Raw genomic sequence first — 20,323 nt, forward strand, 5'->3', positions numbered from 1 at the left:
TCAAAAGTAGACAAAATCATAGAAACAGAATGTAGAATGGTGGTTGCCAAGGGCTAGGAAGAGGAAAGAAGGGGAATGGATACAGATTTTCAGTTTTTCATTATGTAAAGTTCTACAGCCTGTTGCACAGCAGTGTGAATATATTTAACACTACTGAACTATACACTTAAAATGGTAAATTTAATGTTATGTGTTTTCTACTATAATTTTTAAAAATCTGGGAAAATCTCCCGTTACTTCCCACTCTCAGAGATGACTTATGTTAGGAATCTTACAGATGAAATCTTCAGTGTCACAGATAAGAAGTTCAAATTAACTATGAAGGATACACATCAATATAAGATATTACTGCAAACGGTACTCTTTGCTAAGATTCATCCCTTCCTCCATTAGCTGCAGAGACTAGTTTTCCTCTCTAATTTCAGATTTATAAAGACTACTTTAAAACTATTCCGAAGTTTTTTAAAAAGTAAAAGCTGTTTTCCTCCAACACTCCCCCAGGTTAAAATAATACCAAAAAGATAGTTCTCAAAAAGTCCTGATTGCCCTCTAAGAAACAATAAGAAAGTGATTTGTTACCAGCAGCTCTCACAACTCTCACTATTCAAATCCTAACAGTACCAAACATTCATACTAAGAGTAGATTCAATTTTTAGAGACAAGATGATAACCAGAAGTCACATGTTATGAATACTAGTATTTAAACTGGAAGATATAATTTTGCTCTTCATTCAAAACAAACCGTGACCACAATATAAATTGGATCTCTACAGTAGTTTACCTCCCTAGCACCTAATCATCATTGGAATAAGCAGAACACCTCCTCAGCCTAAGCAATTCAGGACCAATTTTTTTTTAAGTCTTCTTAGGAAGGCCAAGAGGGGAAATATACAAAAACGTAGTAAGTTATACATGATTTTGTTTTTTAACCTCACCTCTCACAATCCTATTCTCAGTTTTTATATCATCCATCCGGTAGATAAACATATCTTCTCCCATGTTCACAAAGCTATGTTTATGTTACTCACCAAGGGTGCAAAATATAGCTCTACATTAATTCTACTACTAATCCATTCTAATTTCATGTTGCAAGAAAATTCTCTTCCAAACTGGTTTGCAGTCAGGAATTCCCTGGAGGGTCAGTAGTTAGGACTCAGCGCTTTCACTGTCAGGGGCCCAAGTTCAATCCCTGGTTGGGGAACTAAGATCCTGCAAGCCTCGCAGCACAGTCAAAAAAAAAATTGGTTTGCAGTCATCTGTTAAAACATTATTTTAAAAAATAGCTATGGAAGAACAGATAGTTGTTTGAATACTATGTATTATCATAATTGGTTGAAATACAATGGCAATAGCATATAGTATACTATATGCTCATCTCAAATTTATATAACCTGGGTTTCTTTTGTAAGTTTTAATTATTAAAAACTCTTTAAAAGGACTTTCCTGGTGGCACAGTGGTTGAGAATCAACCTGCTAATGCAGGGACACGGGTTCGAGCCCTGGTCCGGGAAGATCCCACATGCCCTGGAGCAACTAAGCCCGTGCGCCACAACTACTGAGCCTGCGCTCTAGAGCCTGCGAGCCACAACTACTGAAGCCCGTGTGCCTAGAGCCCGTGCTCCACAACAAGAGAAGACCCCACTCACCGCAACTAGAGAAAGCCCATGCACAGCAAGGAAGACCCAACGCAGCCAAAAACAAACAAACAAAACTCTTTAAAAAATTAAACGTTGGAAAAGAGTATGGAGAACTGCGTCTTGTCTCTCAACTCAGGCGCCAGTTGCTGAAGGGGACCGGGCGAGCAGTGCTGCCGCCACCACTTCCTGATTGGCTGCGGGTGGCTCCCTCTTCATTCTAATTGGCAGTTGGTGAGCTGGATGATGCTGAGCAAGGGCCTGAAGCAAAAGCGAGAGGAGGAGGAGGAGGGGAAAGAAGCCCTGGCAGTCGACACCTGGTGGCTGGATCCTGGCCACCCAGCAGTGGCATACGCACCCCCAGCCGTGGCCTCCCGTTCCCTCTTTGACCTTTCGGTGCTCAAGCTCCACCACAGCCTGAGGCAGAGTGAACCGGACCTGCAGCACCTGGTGCTGGTAGTGAACACACTGCAGCGAATTCAGGCGTGCATGGCACCCACAGCTGCCCTGCCACCTATGCCCAGCCTGCCTACAGCCCCAGGCATAGCTGACAACCTGCTGGCCAGCTCTGATGCCTCCCTCTCAGCCTCCATGGCCAGCCTTCTGGAGGACCTCAGCCATATTGAGGGCCTGAGCCAGGCTCCCCAGCCCCTGGTAGATGAGGGGCCACCAGGCCACCCCACTGGGGGAGCCGCACCCATCTTGGGTGCCTTGGACCTGCTCGGCCCAGCCACTGGATGTCTGCTGGTCGATGGGCTTGAGGGCCTGTTTGAGGACACTGACACAATGTATGACAGTAAACTTTGGGCACCAGCCTCTGAGGGCCACAAATCCAGCCCTGAGGATGGGCCAGGCAAGGAAGAAGCTCCAGAGCTGGATGAGGCCGAACTGGACTACCTCATGGACGTGCTGGTGGGCACACAGGCACTGGAGCGGCCACCAGGGCCAGGGTGCTGACTCCCCCAGAGCTGGGATGTTGATCTGGTGTCCAAACTGAGCCTGGTGGCTGGACCAACTCTCCTTTGAAAGACACAGCTGGCTTCCCTAGAGAGGGGCTTTGGAGAGAAAGAATCCAGTCCTGGGCAACTTCACCTCCGTCCTCTGGTCTCTGGCTGATGGGGGTAGACTGGAATTGGCCCGTGTGATGAAATGACAGGGCCTGGTGGCTGGAATGTGACTGGACCAGGCCCAGTGCTGAATCCCTGGAGGCACAGCTTGGTATACTCTCCCTGATGTGGGAAAAGACCCCAACCAGTTTTTTTGAAATTAAAGCCAGTCGTGGGAAGTCTCAAAAAAAAAAAAAAAAGAAAAGAGTATGATCTACTACTTCAATGTTTAATTATTTGTATATCACTTTAAAAATACATAGAAAACGTCTAAAATTTTAAACCTTCAGGGCATGAGTTGTTTAGGATGGTAGTTTACCAGATAACTACAGGTTACCATATTTTGAATGGACATCTCTCCAGAATTCATTATATATTTACCTACCTTCTTTAGTGGGAAGCTCAGTCTAATGACTCAAATTCATTAGTAAAAATAATTTATGGTAGTAAACAAGCCCTAGAACATTGTACTAAAAACATATACAGAATTCTGGCTTTTTATTTCTTGTATCTACTTGTGGGTTTTTTGGGGTTTTTTTTTTTTGCCTTCTTCCCAACTCTTCCATCCTCCATCTCTCAGGCTACACATCCATTGTCCATTCTAATGTTTATCTTCCAAGCCAGTTTTAAACTTGGAAATCAGCCAGGATTGTTAAAACTGTGTATAAATATTGGATAAATTAGGTCTACAGAAAGAACCTAAAGCTTTTCCTAAGAAACCCAAACTGAAAACAATGAAGATGGGGACTTACCTGGTGGCACAGTGGTTAAGAATCTGCCTGCCAATGCAGGGGACATGGGTTTGACCCCTGGTCCGGAAAGATCCCACATGCCACAGAGCAACTAAGCCTGTGCGCCATAACTACTGAGCCGGCGCTCTAGAGCCCGCGAGCCACAACTACCGAAGCCCATGCACCTAGAGCCTGTGCTCTGCAACAAGAGAAGCCACCACAATGAGAAACCCGCACACCGCAATGAAGAGTAGCCCCCACTCACTGCAACTAGAGAAAGCCCGTGCAGCAACAAAGACCCAACACAACCCAAACAAACAAATAAATATATTTTTTTTATGTTAAAAAAAAAAATGAAGATGGCCACAGTGGCTATACCTGCTCCAGCAAAGGGATTTTCAAACTATAGTTTCTTAAAAGACACTACAGGTGTCAGCAGAAAAGATGACTATGTATAAAGTCTCAGATCCTCATATAAATCAGAGCAACCCCATAAGATCAGTGTTATACACTGGAGTTCTACCTAAGGCTTCATTTGAGGTTAGGTTCTGCTCTAGCACTGAACTAAAACTGATGTTGCTGCCACTGACACTAGGGTTAAAAAAAGATAATGGTTTAGGGTTTTTCCCCTACTCACCTCATTTAAAAAAATATTCCCTTTAAACAAAACAGTCCCTTGATTTCCTCAATCCTGTGTTTAAAATGCATATTACTTTTTCTAAGGATTATTCACTACACTTTCTATAGATTCAACAATCTTAATTTGAGCTTTTACCACCAGAAAGAGGAAACAATGCTTTAAATCATCCAGTAAACCATAATGATGCTACGTATAGCTTTGAACAATTATTTCTAGTTAAAATGTTACAGGTTTCATTGTTCTCTAATTTTTCCTGTGTCTTCTACAATCTCTCTGCCATATTACCTCTACATAAAAGAGAGCACTTAGTCCATGTGTGGGCTTGGCTATTATAAGGAATATAAGCCAAAAAGCTGTATTTTGGCAGTTTCAGAATTTGTACATTTTCTTCTGCCCTCAAATTTCAATGTATTCAATTCAAACATTTATTGAGCACCTACTGTGACTAAATTCAGTCTAGCCACATTTCAAGTGCTTATTAACAGCATCATGGAGCGAGTGGCCACCATATTAGACCATGCAGGGCAAAATAAAATTGCAGTAGCTAACAGCCCCTGAAATCTCAGTGGCTTAAAACGAAGGCTTATTTTTTATTCATGTCCACCGTAGCCAAGAATGTTCTGTATGCTTTCCTCACTTACAGATCCAGCCTGGTAGAACAGTCAGTAGAGCATACATAGTTCACTGGCCAAAGCAAGCTACACAGCTGCATCCAACTTGGTTGTGCCCGGAAAGAAATCCGGAAATACAGGTAGATAGCTCTAATGATCATCACACCCAATTTTTAAACTGCAATTAAAAACTTCCAAATTATGTCTTCAAAGAACTATATCTTTTAAATTTTCCTTTTTTCCCAATAGACACCTACTTCAAAAAGCAAATAAAGCAATGACGTAGTAAGCTACTACTAGATAGTTAGAACTCTAGGACAAATGCATTTTCTTTGCTATGAAACGTAACTTTTTCAATAAAGTTTCTGAAGAGTCAGTAAAAGCAATTGAAAAAGTGTGACTAGATCTCAAATACTATTCCTTTTACTTCATTTTGGCAAACAAGTACTTCAAATCCTCTTTAACTTTTCTTATCAAGCCTTTCCAAGGGACTACTGCCACTGAAACAAGGCTGAAGAAAAATTAAATGGCAGAGGAAAAGCCACATTTATTCCTCAAAAGTGGACAAAAGAGAGGAAAATAACATTAATCAAAACTAAAGATACTTCTACTACTTTTTTCTAAAAGATTTCCTTATCTCCTTTAGAAGTTAACATTCCGCCATTTAACACTGTAACATAAAAACCAATTGCCTGGGCTTCGCTGGTGGCGCAGTGGTTGAGAGTCCACCTGCCGATGCAGGGGGACACGGGTTCATGCCCCGGTCCGGGAAGATCCCACATGCTGCGGAGCGGCTGGGCCCGTGAGCCACGGCCGCTGAGCCTGCGCGTACAGAGCGTGTGCTCCGCAACGGGAGAGGCCACAACAGTGAGAGGCCCGCGTACCGCCTAAAAAAAAAAACCAATTGCCTATTTATTCATCCCAAATAAAGGTATTACTTCAAAGCCTAAAGTTCTACTTTCACAGGTCTAAGGCTGAAACCCCTTTCTTCTAAAAAATAAACTCTTACACTCTATTCCACCTTCACTTAAGCATCCAAAGAAAGAATTTTACCCTATTAGAGGACCCAAGATACTGGCTGGATTACATGAAGTTTTAGGTATTAAACGGTATCTCAGTGAGGTATAAGTGGTAGGCAATAAAAGAGCATCATGACTTTCCTGACGGCACAGTGGTTAAGAATCCACCTGCCAATGCAGCGGACACGGGTTCGAGCCCTGGGCCGGGAAGATCCCACATGCCATGGAGCAACTAAGCCCATGTGCCACAACTACTGAGCCTGCACTCTAGAGCCCACGGGCCACAACTACTGAAGCCCGTGCCTAGAGCCCATGCTCCGCAACAAGAGTAGCCCCTGCTCGCCACAACCAGAGAAAGCCTGCTCACAGCAACGAAGACCCAACGCAGCCAAAATTAATCAAAAAAAAGCATCACAAGGAGGGACTAATGTAAATAAAACAGCAAATTTTGCTTAGGGAATACATGTGTGCTGGTATATATGGGGATTGGTTTCATATAACCATTAATACCGCCCTATAAAATCCTTGTTTTGAAGCCGGGTATTCTACCTTAATTATGAATCAGGGTAAAATAAACTCTTAAATAAAGAATAAGTGATAATATCTCGAACTAATAAGCAATCAATGTAGACGACTTTCTGAGAGAAAATAGTAAGACAAAGCCAAACCCCAAACAAACAAACAAAACCAAAACTATACTGAATCCAAACTAAACTTTCTGATGCCAGACATCGAAGAGAAATACCTGTTTTTCTGCTACCCAAAGAAATCTACTACCCACTAAAACTTTATAATCCTAAAAGAATATCTTAGAAATGGTACCAAATATACACATTTTCATGCATTTTTATTAATGCTAACAGAGTACCTAATTAATTTATAGTTCCCATCCCCAAAAATCTCCCCCAAATCTTTTTTATAACTTTCTCATTCAGTTTACCTACTTATAACTTTCTCATTCAGTTTACCTACTTACGACTTCATGTTATCACCTCTCTTCTACAGAATTCCAGTCCTCTGTCTTGAGCTCAGTCCTCTATCTCTACCACCAATAGTCATTGCAACCTAGCACCACAAATTCAATCCATTAAAACTGGTATCCCTTTACTTCCCCCAGATCAGTTTCCCTTCCGAACTCTGCCCATGGTATGATCTTTTTAAAATAATGGACTCATCTTTTTTGTTTGTTTGTGGTATGCGGGCCTCTCACTGTTGTGGCCTCTCCCGTTGCGGAGCACAGGCTCCGGACGCGCAGGCTCAGTGGCCATGGCTCACGGGCCCAGCCGCTCCGCGGCATGTGGGATCCTCCCGGACCGGGGCACGAACCCATGTCCCCTGCATCAGCAGGCGGACTCTCAACCACTGCGCCACCAGGGAAGCCCTAAAGGACTCATCTTTTATTCCAGATAGCTTATCACTAAATCCTGTAGATTTATCTTTTGAAATGTCGAGCATTTTTACTTCCTTACTTTATCCCTGTATAATTGAAATAGCTTCCTATCATCTACAGTGCCAGTTTCTTCCCATTCCAATATATTCTTAAAGTACAAAGAGTTGACTTATTCATGTTATTCATTTGTTCAAAAACCTTCAAGGACCTACGTTAAAAATATTAAAATCCTCACCAATAGTACTTAGCGCTGTCTACTCTTACCCAAACATGTCCTAACAGTCTCTGGTCCCCAGACAACATCAAAGCCTTCTATTTATGCTGTTACTGCATTTCCCAAAGCGTTTCTCACAATTAACCCAATGAAATACTTATCTCCAGAGATGTATAGTCTAAAAAAGAAAAAGGATGCTGCTTCCTTTCCTTAAACAGTCAGGTTTATTTTCCACAGGATTTCTCAGACTTTAATAAGCTAATGAGAATTTTTCATAACCTATTTAATAATACCCATTAATATCTTACAAGCCATTTTTTGGGAAATGCTGGGCTATTAAACTGTCTTCTAGATAGGCTGTCTCTATTCTCACTTATACGGCTTTTTGCCTTGTTAGAACATACCTTCCCCTCATCTTTCTACCTATACAAATCTATATTCCTCTACTGAAGTTCTCTCTTTTCCATAAAATCTTCCCTGACAGCTGGAACCCTCTTTGATCTAAGACTTCTCTGAACTTTAATTCTTCTAAATTTCCTCATATGCAGACAAGACTAAATCTAAATTCCTTTTGCTTCTCTTGTTTTTTCCCCCCACAGATTTATAGATTGCTTTCTGAAACATAATTCTCAATGCCAAGAGTCTTTAAAAAGCTACACATTTAACACAATTACACAACTGGAAGCAGTATAAAATAAACAAGTACCAGGAATCTCACACAACTGAACCAAGTTAATCATTTCAGAAGCAAGCAGGTAAAATTTACATTATATGTTACCACACAAACCTATGTTTATCCTGTACCTATTACTGACATTTCATTCATTCACTCTCAAAAAATGCAGAGATCAAAAGATGAATAAGAAATAATTGCTGATTTCCAAAAGAAGACAAACATGTTAACTGTAATACAGAAACATGCTATTAAAAATAAAGGAGGCAGGAGTCAGGAAAGGCTATGGGATGAGGTAGTATCTGAGCTAAGCCTTGGAAGATGTCCACTCAAAGGTTACTCCTCTACTCCTCCCTGTTCCCAACTGTGGTTCAATGTTAGTGTACCATTTACCACATTACATCAGAATCTTCTACCTGACTGCCTAACCCAATGGTTCTCAAAGAAAAGGGGGGAAATTTGGCCCTCCAGTGGACATTTGGCAATGTCTAAAGCCCTTTTTTTATTGTCATGAATGAAGGATTAAGGGGTGCGACTGGCATCTAGTGAGGGATGCTGCTAAACATCCTACAATGGAAAGGACAGTCCCCATAACAAAGAATTATCAGGTTGAAAATATCAGTAACGTGGAGACTGAGAATACCCAGTCTAATCTTTAGATTATCAACAATTCTGGTGCAAGAAGTATCTTATTCACCTTTGTATGCCCAGCACTGGACACAGCAGGAACTCTATACACAGTGGTAAGTAAACCTCAATTTAAAGGCAATGGAATACAATTTTACATGTCAATTATACCTCAATACAAATGAAATAAAAAATAAAGCAATGGAAGAGCCAGTGAAGATTTTAAAGAAGGCAACAACATGACCTGTGTTCACTGATGTAAAGGATATACTGGAACAACTTCCAGTATCTTCCAAAATTAAAGATGTATATAATCTCTAGATATATATCTATTCTTCAGATACACATATTTTCCATAAGTGAAAAAAAATATGTGTATAAGGATATTCACTGCAGTATAATCTGAAGATAGAAAATAAATACCCACCAATAAGGATCTTACTAAATGACAAGATACTTGTTCAATAGAACACTGTTACTGTCACTGCTAAGAATGAGATAGCTCTCTACTTGTAATATTAAGAGATCCAACATAAAAATTTTTTATGCAGAAGAATGGTACAATTTCAGGGAATGGTAGAGAATACATAGGTATGGTAGTGTTTGTAAATGTATCCTTCCACCAGAGATATTCCATACAGTTAAAAAAAAAAAACCAAAAAACTGGTAACAATGGCTATCTCTAGGGAGAGAAACTGGGGGGTTAAGATAAGGAGGGAAAGAGACTAACTCTTTAATGATTACCCTTTAACATATTTTCTGAATGCATGCCTTGTGCAGGTATTACTTATTATTCAAGAAAAAATTTTTCGAAAAAGAATTTTAAATGCACTATAAAGAGGAAAGATTAGAGGCATGGAAAACAAATTATTGTAACAACAGCCTAGGAGAACAGTAAAAGCCAGACTAATAAAATGAGAATGGAAAGGAAGAACAGATCACAAAAACATGGCAGAGATAAAACCAAAAGGACTTGGAACTTTCTACCAGGAAACAGAAAAGAGTTAACCCTGCACCTGCATGCAAGCAACTAAAGGTAACTGGAGAAAAAACACAATTGTACTGATTATTCAACTGAGCACCCAGTAACACCTGCAACTGTCTCACCAATAATTTCACTTTGCAATTGTCTCAGATGACCATTTCATGCCTTTTTCCTTCTTAAATTTCTAAAACCTGTCCTCCTCACCCATCTCAGCTTCTTATAACAAAAGGAAATCAGAAGCAACCTGACAAGAATGACCTTATCTTCCTACCAACACATCTGTACCCGCAAAGCCCTATCCCATGCCCTTCCCATTAAAACATGATTATTCCCACTCTTCTCTGTGGCCAACCTCTATACCTGTGTCCTGTATTTCATCTTGCTTGCCTTCGTAATAACTTTCCTCCATTATACCTTCTTCCTGCATCATCAATTTCTTCCTTTTTTTTGAGACGTTCCCAGGAAAGCCCACCCTGACCTCAAGCTTACCTCCAACTACCATGTCTTATTTCAACATTCTTCTTCTTAACAGAAAAAAACCCTTAAATTATTTGTCTGTAATTACTGTTGCTACTCCCTCTTCCCTTCATCTCCTTTTAAATCACTCTATTCAGACTTTTCTCCCCAACACTCCACTGAAACCACAACAACTGGATTCCCATTCTTTACCATCTTATGTACCCTCCACAATATCTGAAAAGTTGAGAACTCTTCCTTTAAGTGGTTCATTCACTTGGCTTCCAGGATATTCCTCTCTGCTGGAAGCGCCTTCCATTTCCTTTACTGGTTGCTCCTCTACTTCTTGCCCTCTAAATGTTGAAAATGTCCTCAGATTCAGCCAAGGATTTCCCTCAATTTTGGTCATTTTAAGTTTCAGTTCCTGAATTTGTATTTGGTCCTTTTACAATCTGCCATGTCATTTTCATAACAATCCCCAACTCTCTTGTTAAAAATTTTCAACCTTGGCTTTTTCCTTCCAGACCATAGTAAAACAATTGTTTAAATCCATATGTGGTATATAAAGTCCCAGTAAGTCTTACTTCTATTGTCTGATGTTTCTGCTGGTTCTCACTCATGGCATGTCATCTCCTCATAGGCCCAACTACCTCTGATTCTGTGCTAGACACTGCATTTGAAAAATCAAGGAAAATAATCTGAGGCTCAAGATACTATTTTCCAATCTTTTCTTTATCTATATTCTTTCTGTATTAAGCTACTAATTTTCAAACCAGTTGTACTTCAAAATCTCTTGGGGGCTTTTAAAATACATCTTTCCTAGGCCTAATGCAGCAATTAAATTAGAATTGGGAGGATGCTCAACACAAATTGTTGGCATTTTTAAAAAGTTCCCTGTGAGAGAGAGCAGACAGCAGAAGCAAGAACTACAATTCTGCAGCCTGTGGAAGGAAAACCACATTCACAGAAACACAGACAAAATGAAAAGCCAGAGGACTATGTACCAGATGAAGGAACAACACATAAAACCCCAGAAAAGCTAAATGGAGATAAGCAACCTTCCAGAAAAAGAATTTAGAATGATAGTGAAGATGATCCAGGACCTCAGAAAAAGAATGGAGGCAAAGACTAAGAAGACATAAGAAATGTTTAACAAAGACCTAGAAGAATTAAAGAAAAAACACCTAGAAGAATTAAAGAACAAACAAACAGCAATGAACAATACGACAACTGAAATGAAAAATACACTAGAAGGAATCAATAGCAGAATAACTGAGGCAGAAGACCAGATAAGTGACCTGGAAGACAGAATGGTGGAATTCACCGCTGCAGAACAGAATAAAGGAAAAAGGATGAAAAGAAATAAAGACAGCATAAGAGACCTCTGGGACAACATTAAATCCAACAACATTTGCATTACAGGGGTCCCAGAAGGAGAAGAGAGAGATAAAGGACCAGAGAAAATATATGAAGAGATTATAGTCGAAAACTTCCCTAACATGGGAAAGGAAAAACCCACCCAAGTCCAGGAAGCACAGAGAGTCCCATGCAGGATAAACCCAAGAAGAAACAAGCCAAGACACATAGTAATCAAATCAATAAAAATTAAAGACAAAGAATAATATCGAAAGCAGCAAGGGAAAAATGACAAATAACATACAAGGGAACTCCCATAAGGTTAACAGCTGATTTCTCAACAAAAACTCTACAAGCCAGAAGGGAATGGCATGACATATTTGAAGTGATGAAAGGGAAGAACCTACAACCAAAATTACTCTACCCAGCAAGAATCTCATTCAGATTCAATGGAGAAATCAAAACTTTTACAGATAAGCAAAAGCTAAGAGAATTCAGCATCACCAAACCAGCTCTACAACAAATGCTAAAGGAACTTCTCTAAGTGGGAAACACAAGAGAAGAAAAGGACCTACAAAAACAAACCCAAAACAATTAAGAAAATGATCACAGGAACATACATATCGATAATTACCTTAAACGTGAATGGATTAAATGCTCCAACCAAAAGACACAGGCTCACTGAATGAATACAAAAACAAGACCCATATATATGCTGTCTACAAGACAACCACTTCAGACCTAGGGACACATACAGACTGAAAGTGAGGGGATGGAAAAAGATATTCCATGCAAATGGAAATCAAAAGAAAGCTGGAGTAGCAATACTCATATATTAGATAAAACAGACTTTAAAATAAAGAATGTTACAAGAGACAAGGATGGACACTACATAATGCTCAAGGGATCAATCCAAGAAAAAGATATAACAATTATATATGCACCCAACATAGGAGCACCTCAATACATAAGGCAACTGCTAACAGCTATAAAAGAGGAAATCGACAGTAACACAATAATAGTGGGGGACTTTAACACCTCACTTACACCAATAGACAGATCATCCAAGATGAAAATAAATAAGGAAACACAAGCTTTAAATGACACAATAGACCAGATAGATCTAATTGATATTTATAGGACATTCCATCCAAAAACAGCAGATTACACTTCTCAAGTGCGCACAGAACGTTCTCCAGGATAGATCACATCTTGGGTCACAAATCAAGCCTCAGTAAATTTAAGAAAACTGAAGTCATATCAAGCACCTTTTCTGACCACAACTCTGTGAGATTAGAAATGAATTACAGGGGGAAAAAAAAACGTAAAAACCACAAACACATGGAGGCTAAACAATATGTTACTAAATAACCAAGAGATCACTGAAGAAATCAAAGAGGAGATCAAAAAATACCCAGAGACAAATGACAATGAAAACACGACCATCCAAAACCTATAGGATGCAGCAAAAGCAGTTCTAAGAGGGAAGTTTATAGCTATACAAGCCTACCTCAAGAACAAGAAAAATCTCAAATATACAATCTAACCTTACACCTAAAGGAACTAGAGAAAGAAGAACAAAAAAACGCCAAAGTTAGCAAAAGGAAAGAAATCATAAAGATCAGAGCACAAATAAATGAATTCAAAACAAAGAAAATAACAAAGATCACTAAAACTGAAATCTGGTTCTTTGAGAAGGTAAACAAAATTGATAAACCATTAGCCAGATTCATCAAGAAAATGAGGGAGAGGACTCAAATCAATAAAATTAGAAGTGAAAAAGGAGGAGTTACAACAGACACAGCAGAAAGACAAAGCATCCTAAGAGACTACTACAAGCAACTCTATGCCAATAAAATGGACAACCTGGCAGAAATGGGCAGATTTGTAGAAAGGTATAACTTTCCAACAATGAACCAGGAAGAAATAGAAAATATAAACAGACCAATCACAAGTAATGAAATTGAAACAGTGATTAAAAATCTTCCAACAAACAAAAGTCCAGGCAGGACCAGATGGCTTCACAGGTGAATTCTATCAAACATTTAGAGAAGAGCTAACACCCATCCTTCTCAAACTCTTCCAAAAAATTGCAGAGGAAGGAACACTCCCAAACTCATTCTATGAGGCCACCATCAAATCACCCTGATACCAAAACCAGAGGAAGATACTACAAAGAAAGAAAATTTACAGACCAATATCACTGATGAATATAGATGCAAAAATCCTCAACAAAATACTAGCAAACAGAATCCAACAACACAGTAAAAGGATCATACACCATGATCAAGTGGGATTTATCTCAGGGATGCAAGGATTCTTCAATATACACAAATCAATGTGATACACCATATTAACAAATTGAAGAATAAAAACCATATGATCATCTCAATAGATGCAGAAAAAGCTTTTGACAAAATTCAACACCCATTTATGATAAAAACTCTACAGAAAGTGGGCACAGAGGGAACCTACCTCGGGCTTCCCTGGTGGCGCAGTGGTTGAGAGTCCACCTGCCAATGCAGGGGACAGGGGTTTGTGCCCCGGTCCGGGAAGATCCCACATGCCGCGGAGTGGCTGGGCCCGTGAGCCATGGCCGCTGAGCCTGCACGTCCGGAGCCTGTGCTCCGCAACGGGAGAGGCCACAACAGTGAGAGGCCCACATACCGCAAAAAAAAAAAAAAAAAGAAAAAGAAAAAGAAAGAGGGAACCTACCTCAACATAATAAAGGCCATATATGACAAACCCACAGCAAACATCATTCTCAATGGTGAAAAACTGAAAGCATTTCCTCTAAGATCAGGAACAAGACAAGGATGTCCACTCTCACCACTATTATTCAACACAGTTTTGGAAGTCCTAGCCACGGCAATCGAAGAAGAAAAAGAAAAGGAATACAAATTGGAAAAGAAGAAGGAAAACTGTCACCGTTTGCAGACGACATGATACCATACATAGAGAATCCTAAAGATACCACCAGAAAACTACTATAGCTAGTCAATGAATTTGGTAAAGTTGCAGGATACAAAATTAATTCACAGAAATCTCTTGCATTTATACACGAATGATGAAAAATCTGAAAGAGAAATTAAGGAAACACTCCCATCTACCATTGCAACAAAAAGAATAAAATACCTAGGAATAAACCTACCTAGGGAGACAAAAGACCTGTATGCAGAAAACTATAAGACACTGATGAAAGAAATTAAAGATTATACCAACAGAAGGAGAGATATACCATGTTCTTGGATTGGAAGAATCAATATTGTGAAAATGACTATACTACCCAAAGCAATCTACAGATTCAATGCAATCCCTATCAAATTACCAATGGCATTTTTTACGGAACTAGAACAGAAAATCTTAAAATCTGTATGGAGACACAAAAGACCCCGAATAGCCAAAGCAGTCCTGAGGGAAAAAAACGGAGCTGGAGGAATCAGACTCCCTGACTTCAGACTGTACTACAAAGCTATAGTAATCAAGACAATACGGTACTTGCACAAAAACAGAAACACAGATTAATGGAACAAGATAGAAAGCCCAGAGATAAACCCACGCACCTATGGTCAACTAATCTATGACAAAGGAGGCAAGGATATACAATGGAGAAAAGACAATCTCTCCAATAAGCGGTGCTGGGAAAACTGGACAGCTACATGTAAAAGAATGAAATTAGAACACTCCCTAACACCATACACAAAAATAAACTCAAAATGGATTCGAGACCTAAATGTAAGACTGGACACTATAAAACTCTTAGAGGAAAACATAGGAAGAACACTCTTTGACATAAATCACAGCAAGATCTTTTTTGATCCACCTCCTAGAGTAATGGAAATAAAAACAAAAATAAACAACGGGGACCTAATGAAACTTCAAAGCCTTTGCACAGCAAAGGAAACCATAAACAAGACGAAAAGACAGCCCTCAAAATGGGAGAAAATACGCATCAATGGACAAAGGATTAATCTCCAAAATATATAAACAGCTCATGCAGCTCAATATTAAAAAAAAAACAACCCAATCCAAAAATGGGCAGAACACCTAAATAGACATTTCTCCAAAGAAGACATACGGATAGCCAAGAAGCACATGAAAAGCTACTCAACATCACTAATTATTAGAGAAATGCAAATCAAAACTACAATGAGGTATCACCTCACACCAGTTAGAATGGGCATCATCAGAAAATCTACAAACAACAAATGCTGGAGACAGTGTGGAAAAAAGGGAACCCTCTTGCACTGTTGGTGGGAATGTAAATTGATACAGCCACTATGGAGAACAGTACGGAGGTTCCTTAAAAAATTAAAAATAGAATTACCATATGATCCAGCAATCCCACTACTGGGCATATACCCAGAGAAAACCATAATTCAAAAAGAGACATGCACCCCCAATGTTCATTGCAGCACTATTTACAACAGCCAGGTCATGGAAGCAACCTAAATGCCCATCGACAGACGAATGGATAAAGAAGATGTGGGGGCTTCCCTGGTGGCACAGTGGTTGAGAGTCCACCTGCCGATGCAGGGGACACGGGTTCGTGCCCTGGTCCGGGAAGATCCCACATGCCGCAGAGCGGCTGGGCCCGTGAGCCATGGCCGCTGAGCCTGCGCGTCCTAAGCCTGTGCTCCGCAACGGGAGAGGCCACAACAGTGAGAGGCCCGCGTACCGCAGAAAACGAAAAGAAAAAAAAAAGAAGATCTGTACATATATACAATGGAATATTACTCAGCCATAAAAAGGAACGAAATTGGGTCATTTGTAGAGACGTGGATGGATCTAAAGACTGTCATACAGAGTGAAATAAATCAGAAAAACGAATATCATATTAATACATATATGTGGAACCTAGAAAAATGGTTCAGATGAACCGGTTTGCAAGGCAAAATAGAGATACTGATGTAGAGAACAAACGTATGGACACCAAGGGGGGAAAGTGGCGGGGGGTGGTATGAATTGGGAGACTGGGATTGACATATATATACTAGTATGTATAAAACAGATAACTAATAAGAACCTGCTATATAAAAAAATGAATAAAATTCAAAAATTAAATTGAAACAAACAAACAAACAAGTTCCCTGTGAGATCCTACTATACAGCCAAAAAAGCTATGACCCCAATTTTTTCATCTGGTCACTTCTATCTACATTAAAGCCTCCCAAAATTTTATCTCTTGCTCGACCTGAGCTCCAGATTCTGATATACAACTCTTTACTTGAACCATCCACTTGGCTATCTAATAGACATTTCAAATTTAACAAAGCCACAAGTCTTACTTCTCCCTTTACCCCTCCCTTCTCCAGGCTTTCCTTACTACTAGGCTTAGCCAGACTCACTATCTCCTTTTGCCTGTATTACTGCACTAGCCTTATCCTTACTCTTGCTATTCGAACCCCCAACCCCCATCACCACCTGCCACAGGGATCTGCCAGACTGATCTTCTTAAAACATAAAAACCTCCAATGTTTTCATATTAAAAAAAAAAAAAACCCAAGTTCCTTATCATGGCTTTTATTATCCCTGCCTACTTCCAATCTCATATTCTGACTCCACACATTCACTAAATCCCAGCCACCTTTGCTCATTACTTTTCCTCCAGATGTCAATAAGACAGGCTCCTCAATGTTCAGATCTGAAATTCTTTTTCACCTCGTTATAAGGTTATTTCCTAACCACCCTACCTAAAATAACAACCAAGCTCCATGGTTTTCCCTATTCCCTACTATTCCATAACCCTAACTTTATTTTCTTCAAACACTAGTCATGTAAAATTACCGTGTTTGCTTATTTGTCTTCATCCACTAAAACACAAAATTTATGAGAGTGGGGACTTTTTCTCTTTTACTGTTGCAAAGAACCTAAAAAACATTACCTGGAGAACTGTAGTATAGACTCAAATATTTGTGGACTGAATGAATGATGACTGACTTCCCTAATCTTAGTTGCCAGTAAGATGGTACCGTTCATCAGAGAATTTATGAGATTTATGAAGTGTCACATGTCAAGTACCCTCACATAAAATAAAGCTGGATACAAAATCTGTCCCCAAGAACCACTAAAATGGACAAAGTAGTTTAAAGACTAGCTTTAATAAAGTTATTCTCCTAATTAAAAATAATATGGAACTACAGAACAATGTATCGAAGAAGGCATATAATGAAAACCACACATTAATTATGTGCTTTCCATTCTGTTGTGTCCATCAAGAATTCTAATCTGCATTATTACTATTACATTATGAGGTAAATTCGTTTAATCATAAATTATACTATTTCAGAAAACAAAGAGAAATGTATTTAAAAACAGACACCAAGCAGCCATTTGTTGAAGATGCATCGATGAGTTAAACTAGTTGACCTCTCTAAGATTCCATGGTTTAAATAACAGAGATACATAATACTGTTAATATATATTCCAATGTTACTATATATACCATATAATAATACTACTATTCAATATTATACCTAAGATATTTGAGACCTCTAGAAGTATCATTGTCAATGGATTACTCATGGATCTGTGAACACTAATTTTCCACAGGATACTAAGAAAATAACAAGTGTGACCAAAAACATACATTAAAATGATTTATTTTAAAAGACAGTGTACTCTAGATATTTTTCTAGGCATAGGTATTATAATTTGAAATTCCCAACTTCTTGCACAAATTCTTGAATTGCATCAGATGACTTGTAAATCAATACAAACTGAGTTCAAAAACTATGGTTCAAAGTTTCTAAATTATTTTACTCAAAAAAAAAAGTCTAGGGCTTCCCTGGTGGTGCAGTGGTTGAGAGTCCGCCTGCCGATGCAGGGGACACGGGTTCGTGCCCCGGTCCAAGAAGATCCCACGTGCCGCGGAGTGGCTGGGCCCGTGAGCCATGGCCGCTGAGCCTGCGCGTCCGGAGCCTGTGCTCCGCAACGGGAGAGGCCACGACAGTGAGAGGCCCGCGTACCGCAAAAAAAAAAAAAAAAAAAAAGTCTAGTAAGAACTTACATGTACTAAAACTCACCACTAAACAAACTTAATGGCAAACAAATGGAGAAAATATCTGTGGTGTGTGACAAAAGACTGATGTCCTTAACATAAAGATGTCTTTTAAAAATGTCTTACAAATCAGTAGTGAGGGAAAAACAAGCAAAAAACATGAAAGGATAATGACCAAACACAAATAGACAATAAACATGCAAAAATGTTCAAGTTCCCCAATAATAAATGAATGTATTAGAGTCTATTTTTACCACCCCAAAACTGCCATTTGATAAAATGACATCCCAGTACAAAAAACCCCATCCTCGCAAACAATGGGGGTGAAAGAGCGTTTCTGCAGTATATATAAAAGCCTTAAATTCTTCTGCATAAGGAAATGATCAGAAGTGTGAGCAAAGATTTCTATGTAATGGGAAAAAAATGAAAAATAACCTAAACACCTAACAAGAGAGGATTAGTTAAATCATGAAATATCCTCACCAAAATACTTAGTAATGAAACTAAATAATCATGTTGTGGAAAACTAATGATCTGGGAAATGCACACAATATATTATTTGGAAAAAAAAAGATAAAGTTGTGTATATGACCTCAATTTTAAAGTGACCCCAAAGTGTAAAGACACAGTATGCAATATGCACCAAAAAAAGACCAGAAGATTATACAGGCAATTTACCAACTTTATTGGTTGTAGGATTACTAATTTTTTTTCTTCTCAGGACTGTCCTGAATTTCTACATCTGATATTAGTCTTTTTCTTTGCTATACTTCTTTTCCTTTCCTATTTTCTGTTGGATTGATAATTTTCTACCTCCTGCCCCAGTTTAGAAGTTAAAAATTGCACTTTTGCAATAGACAGAACACAGAGGGTCTCCAGGGTAGTAAAAATACTCTTACTATACCATAATGATGGATATGTTATTATACACTTGTCCAAACTCAAATAATGTACAACACCAAGAGTGAACCATTATGTAAACTATGGACTTTGTGTAATTATGATGTATTAACGTAGGTTCATCAGTTTTAACAAATGTATCACTATGGTGAGAGACGTCATGATGGGGGATGCTATGCATGTGTAGGGGCAGAAGGTAGATGGAAAATCTCTGTACCTCCTCTTCAATGTTGCTGTGAACCTAAAACTGCTCTAAAAAAAGTCTTAATTTAAAAATATATATATATATAAAATCACACTTTTGTTCTCTTAATTACTTATATCCAAATTATAAATTGATGTAAAATGGCTAAAACTATTTTCTATAAAGCTGATCCTCCTAAAAATGACAAGAACCTCTACCCAGGAACCAATCCCCACAAGTCCCACACCGCTATTTCTTTTTTAGGCTTAGTATTCCATTTCTTAACAATATAAATATTAATTTCCAAGAATAATGAATACCATGTATTAAAATACAACTGATAAAAAATGAGTTCACCATGATACACCAAAGGAAAAAAAAAAGAGAGAGAGAGAACCTCTGATGGCAGCTAAGACACCAACTCATTCTGAAAACAGATAAATAAAAGGAATGGATTTAATAGCTTATCCTGCCTTTCTTGTACAAACTGTGCTTCGGGGGTAACCAAATAGCTAACAAGGGAAGGATCTTTTCAGAAAAAAATCACAGCTTAACACAAAAGGACTGAGAAAATTAGAAAAATCACCATTTTGCAAATCTTAATGAAATAATGAATCCAAGTTACAACAATGAAAAGCTGCTAAAACTATTATTTGAAAAGCTGAGACTTGGAGGCACATGAACCAATAAAAGACACAGTGCTTGTTTGAATCCTAACTTGATCAATTCTAAAAAGGTATTTTTAATCATTTGGTGAAAACTAAACATTACAAGGCTATTAAATAATACTAAAGGAT

General features: G+C 38.8%; 2 protein-coding genes across 3 annotated transcripts in view; one reads left to right on the plus strand and one right to left on the minus strand.

Annotated features, from left to right (window-relative positions):
- Nucleotides 1-20,323, minus strand: part of SP3 (Sp3 transcription factor) — a 63,565-nt gene that overhangs the window by 23,267 nt on the left and 19,975 nt on the right. The gene's annotated exons all lie outside the window — the stretch shown is intronic.
- Nucleotides 1,397-4,555, plus strand: LOC307188053 (SERTA domain-containing protein 1-like). Its single transcript, XM_079924762.1, has one exon. It carries the CDS (start codon nucleotides 1,878-1,880, stop codon nucleotides 2,589-2,591), a length of 714 nt encoding a protein of 237 aa, XP_079780888.1. The 5' UTR covers nucleotides 1,397-1,877; the 3' UTR covers nucleotides 2,592-4,555.

The sequence above is a fragment of the Stenella coeruleoalba genome (assembly GCF_951394435.1).
Source record: "Stenella coeruleoalba genome assembly, chromosome: 6".
NCBI classification, from domain to species: domain Eukaryota; kingdom Metazoa; phylum Chordata; class Mammalia; order Artiodactyla; family Delphinidae; genus Stenella; species Stenella coeruleoalba.

What these genes read in the sequence shown, in the direction of transcription:
- LOC307188053 (XM_079924762.1), top strand. Translation starts at nt 1,878, where the DNA reads ATGATGCTGAGCAAGGGCCTGAAGCAAAAGCGAGAGGAGGAGGAGGAG.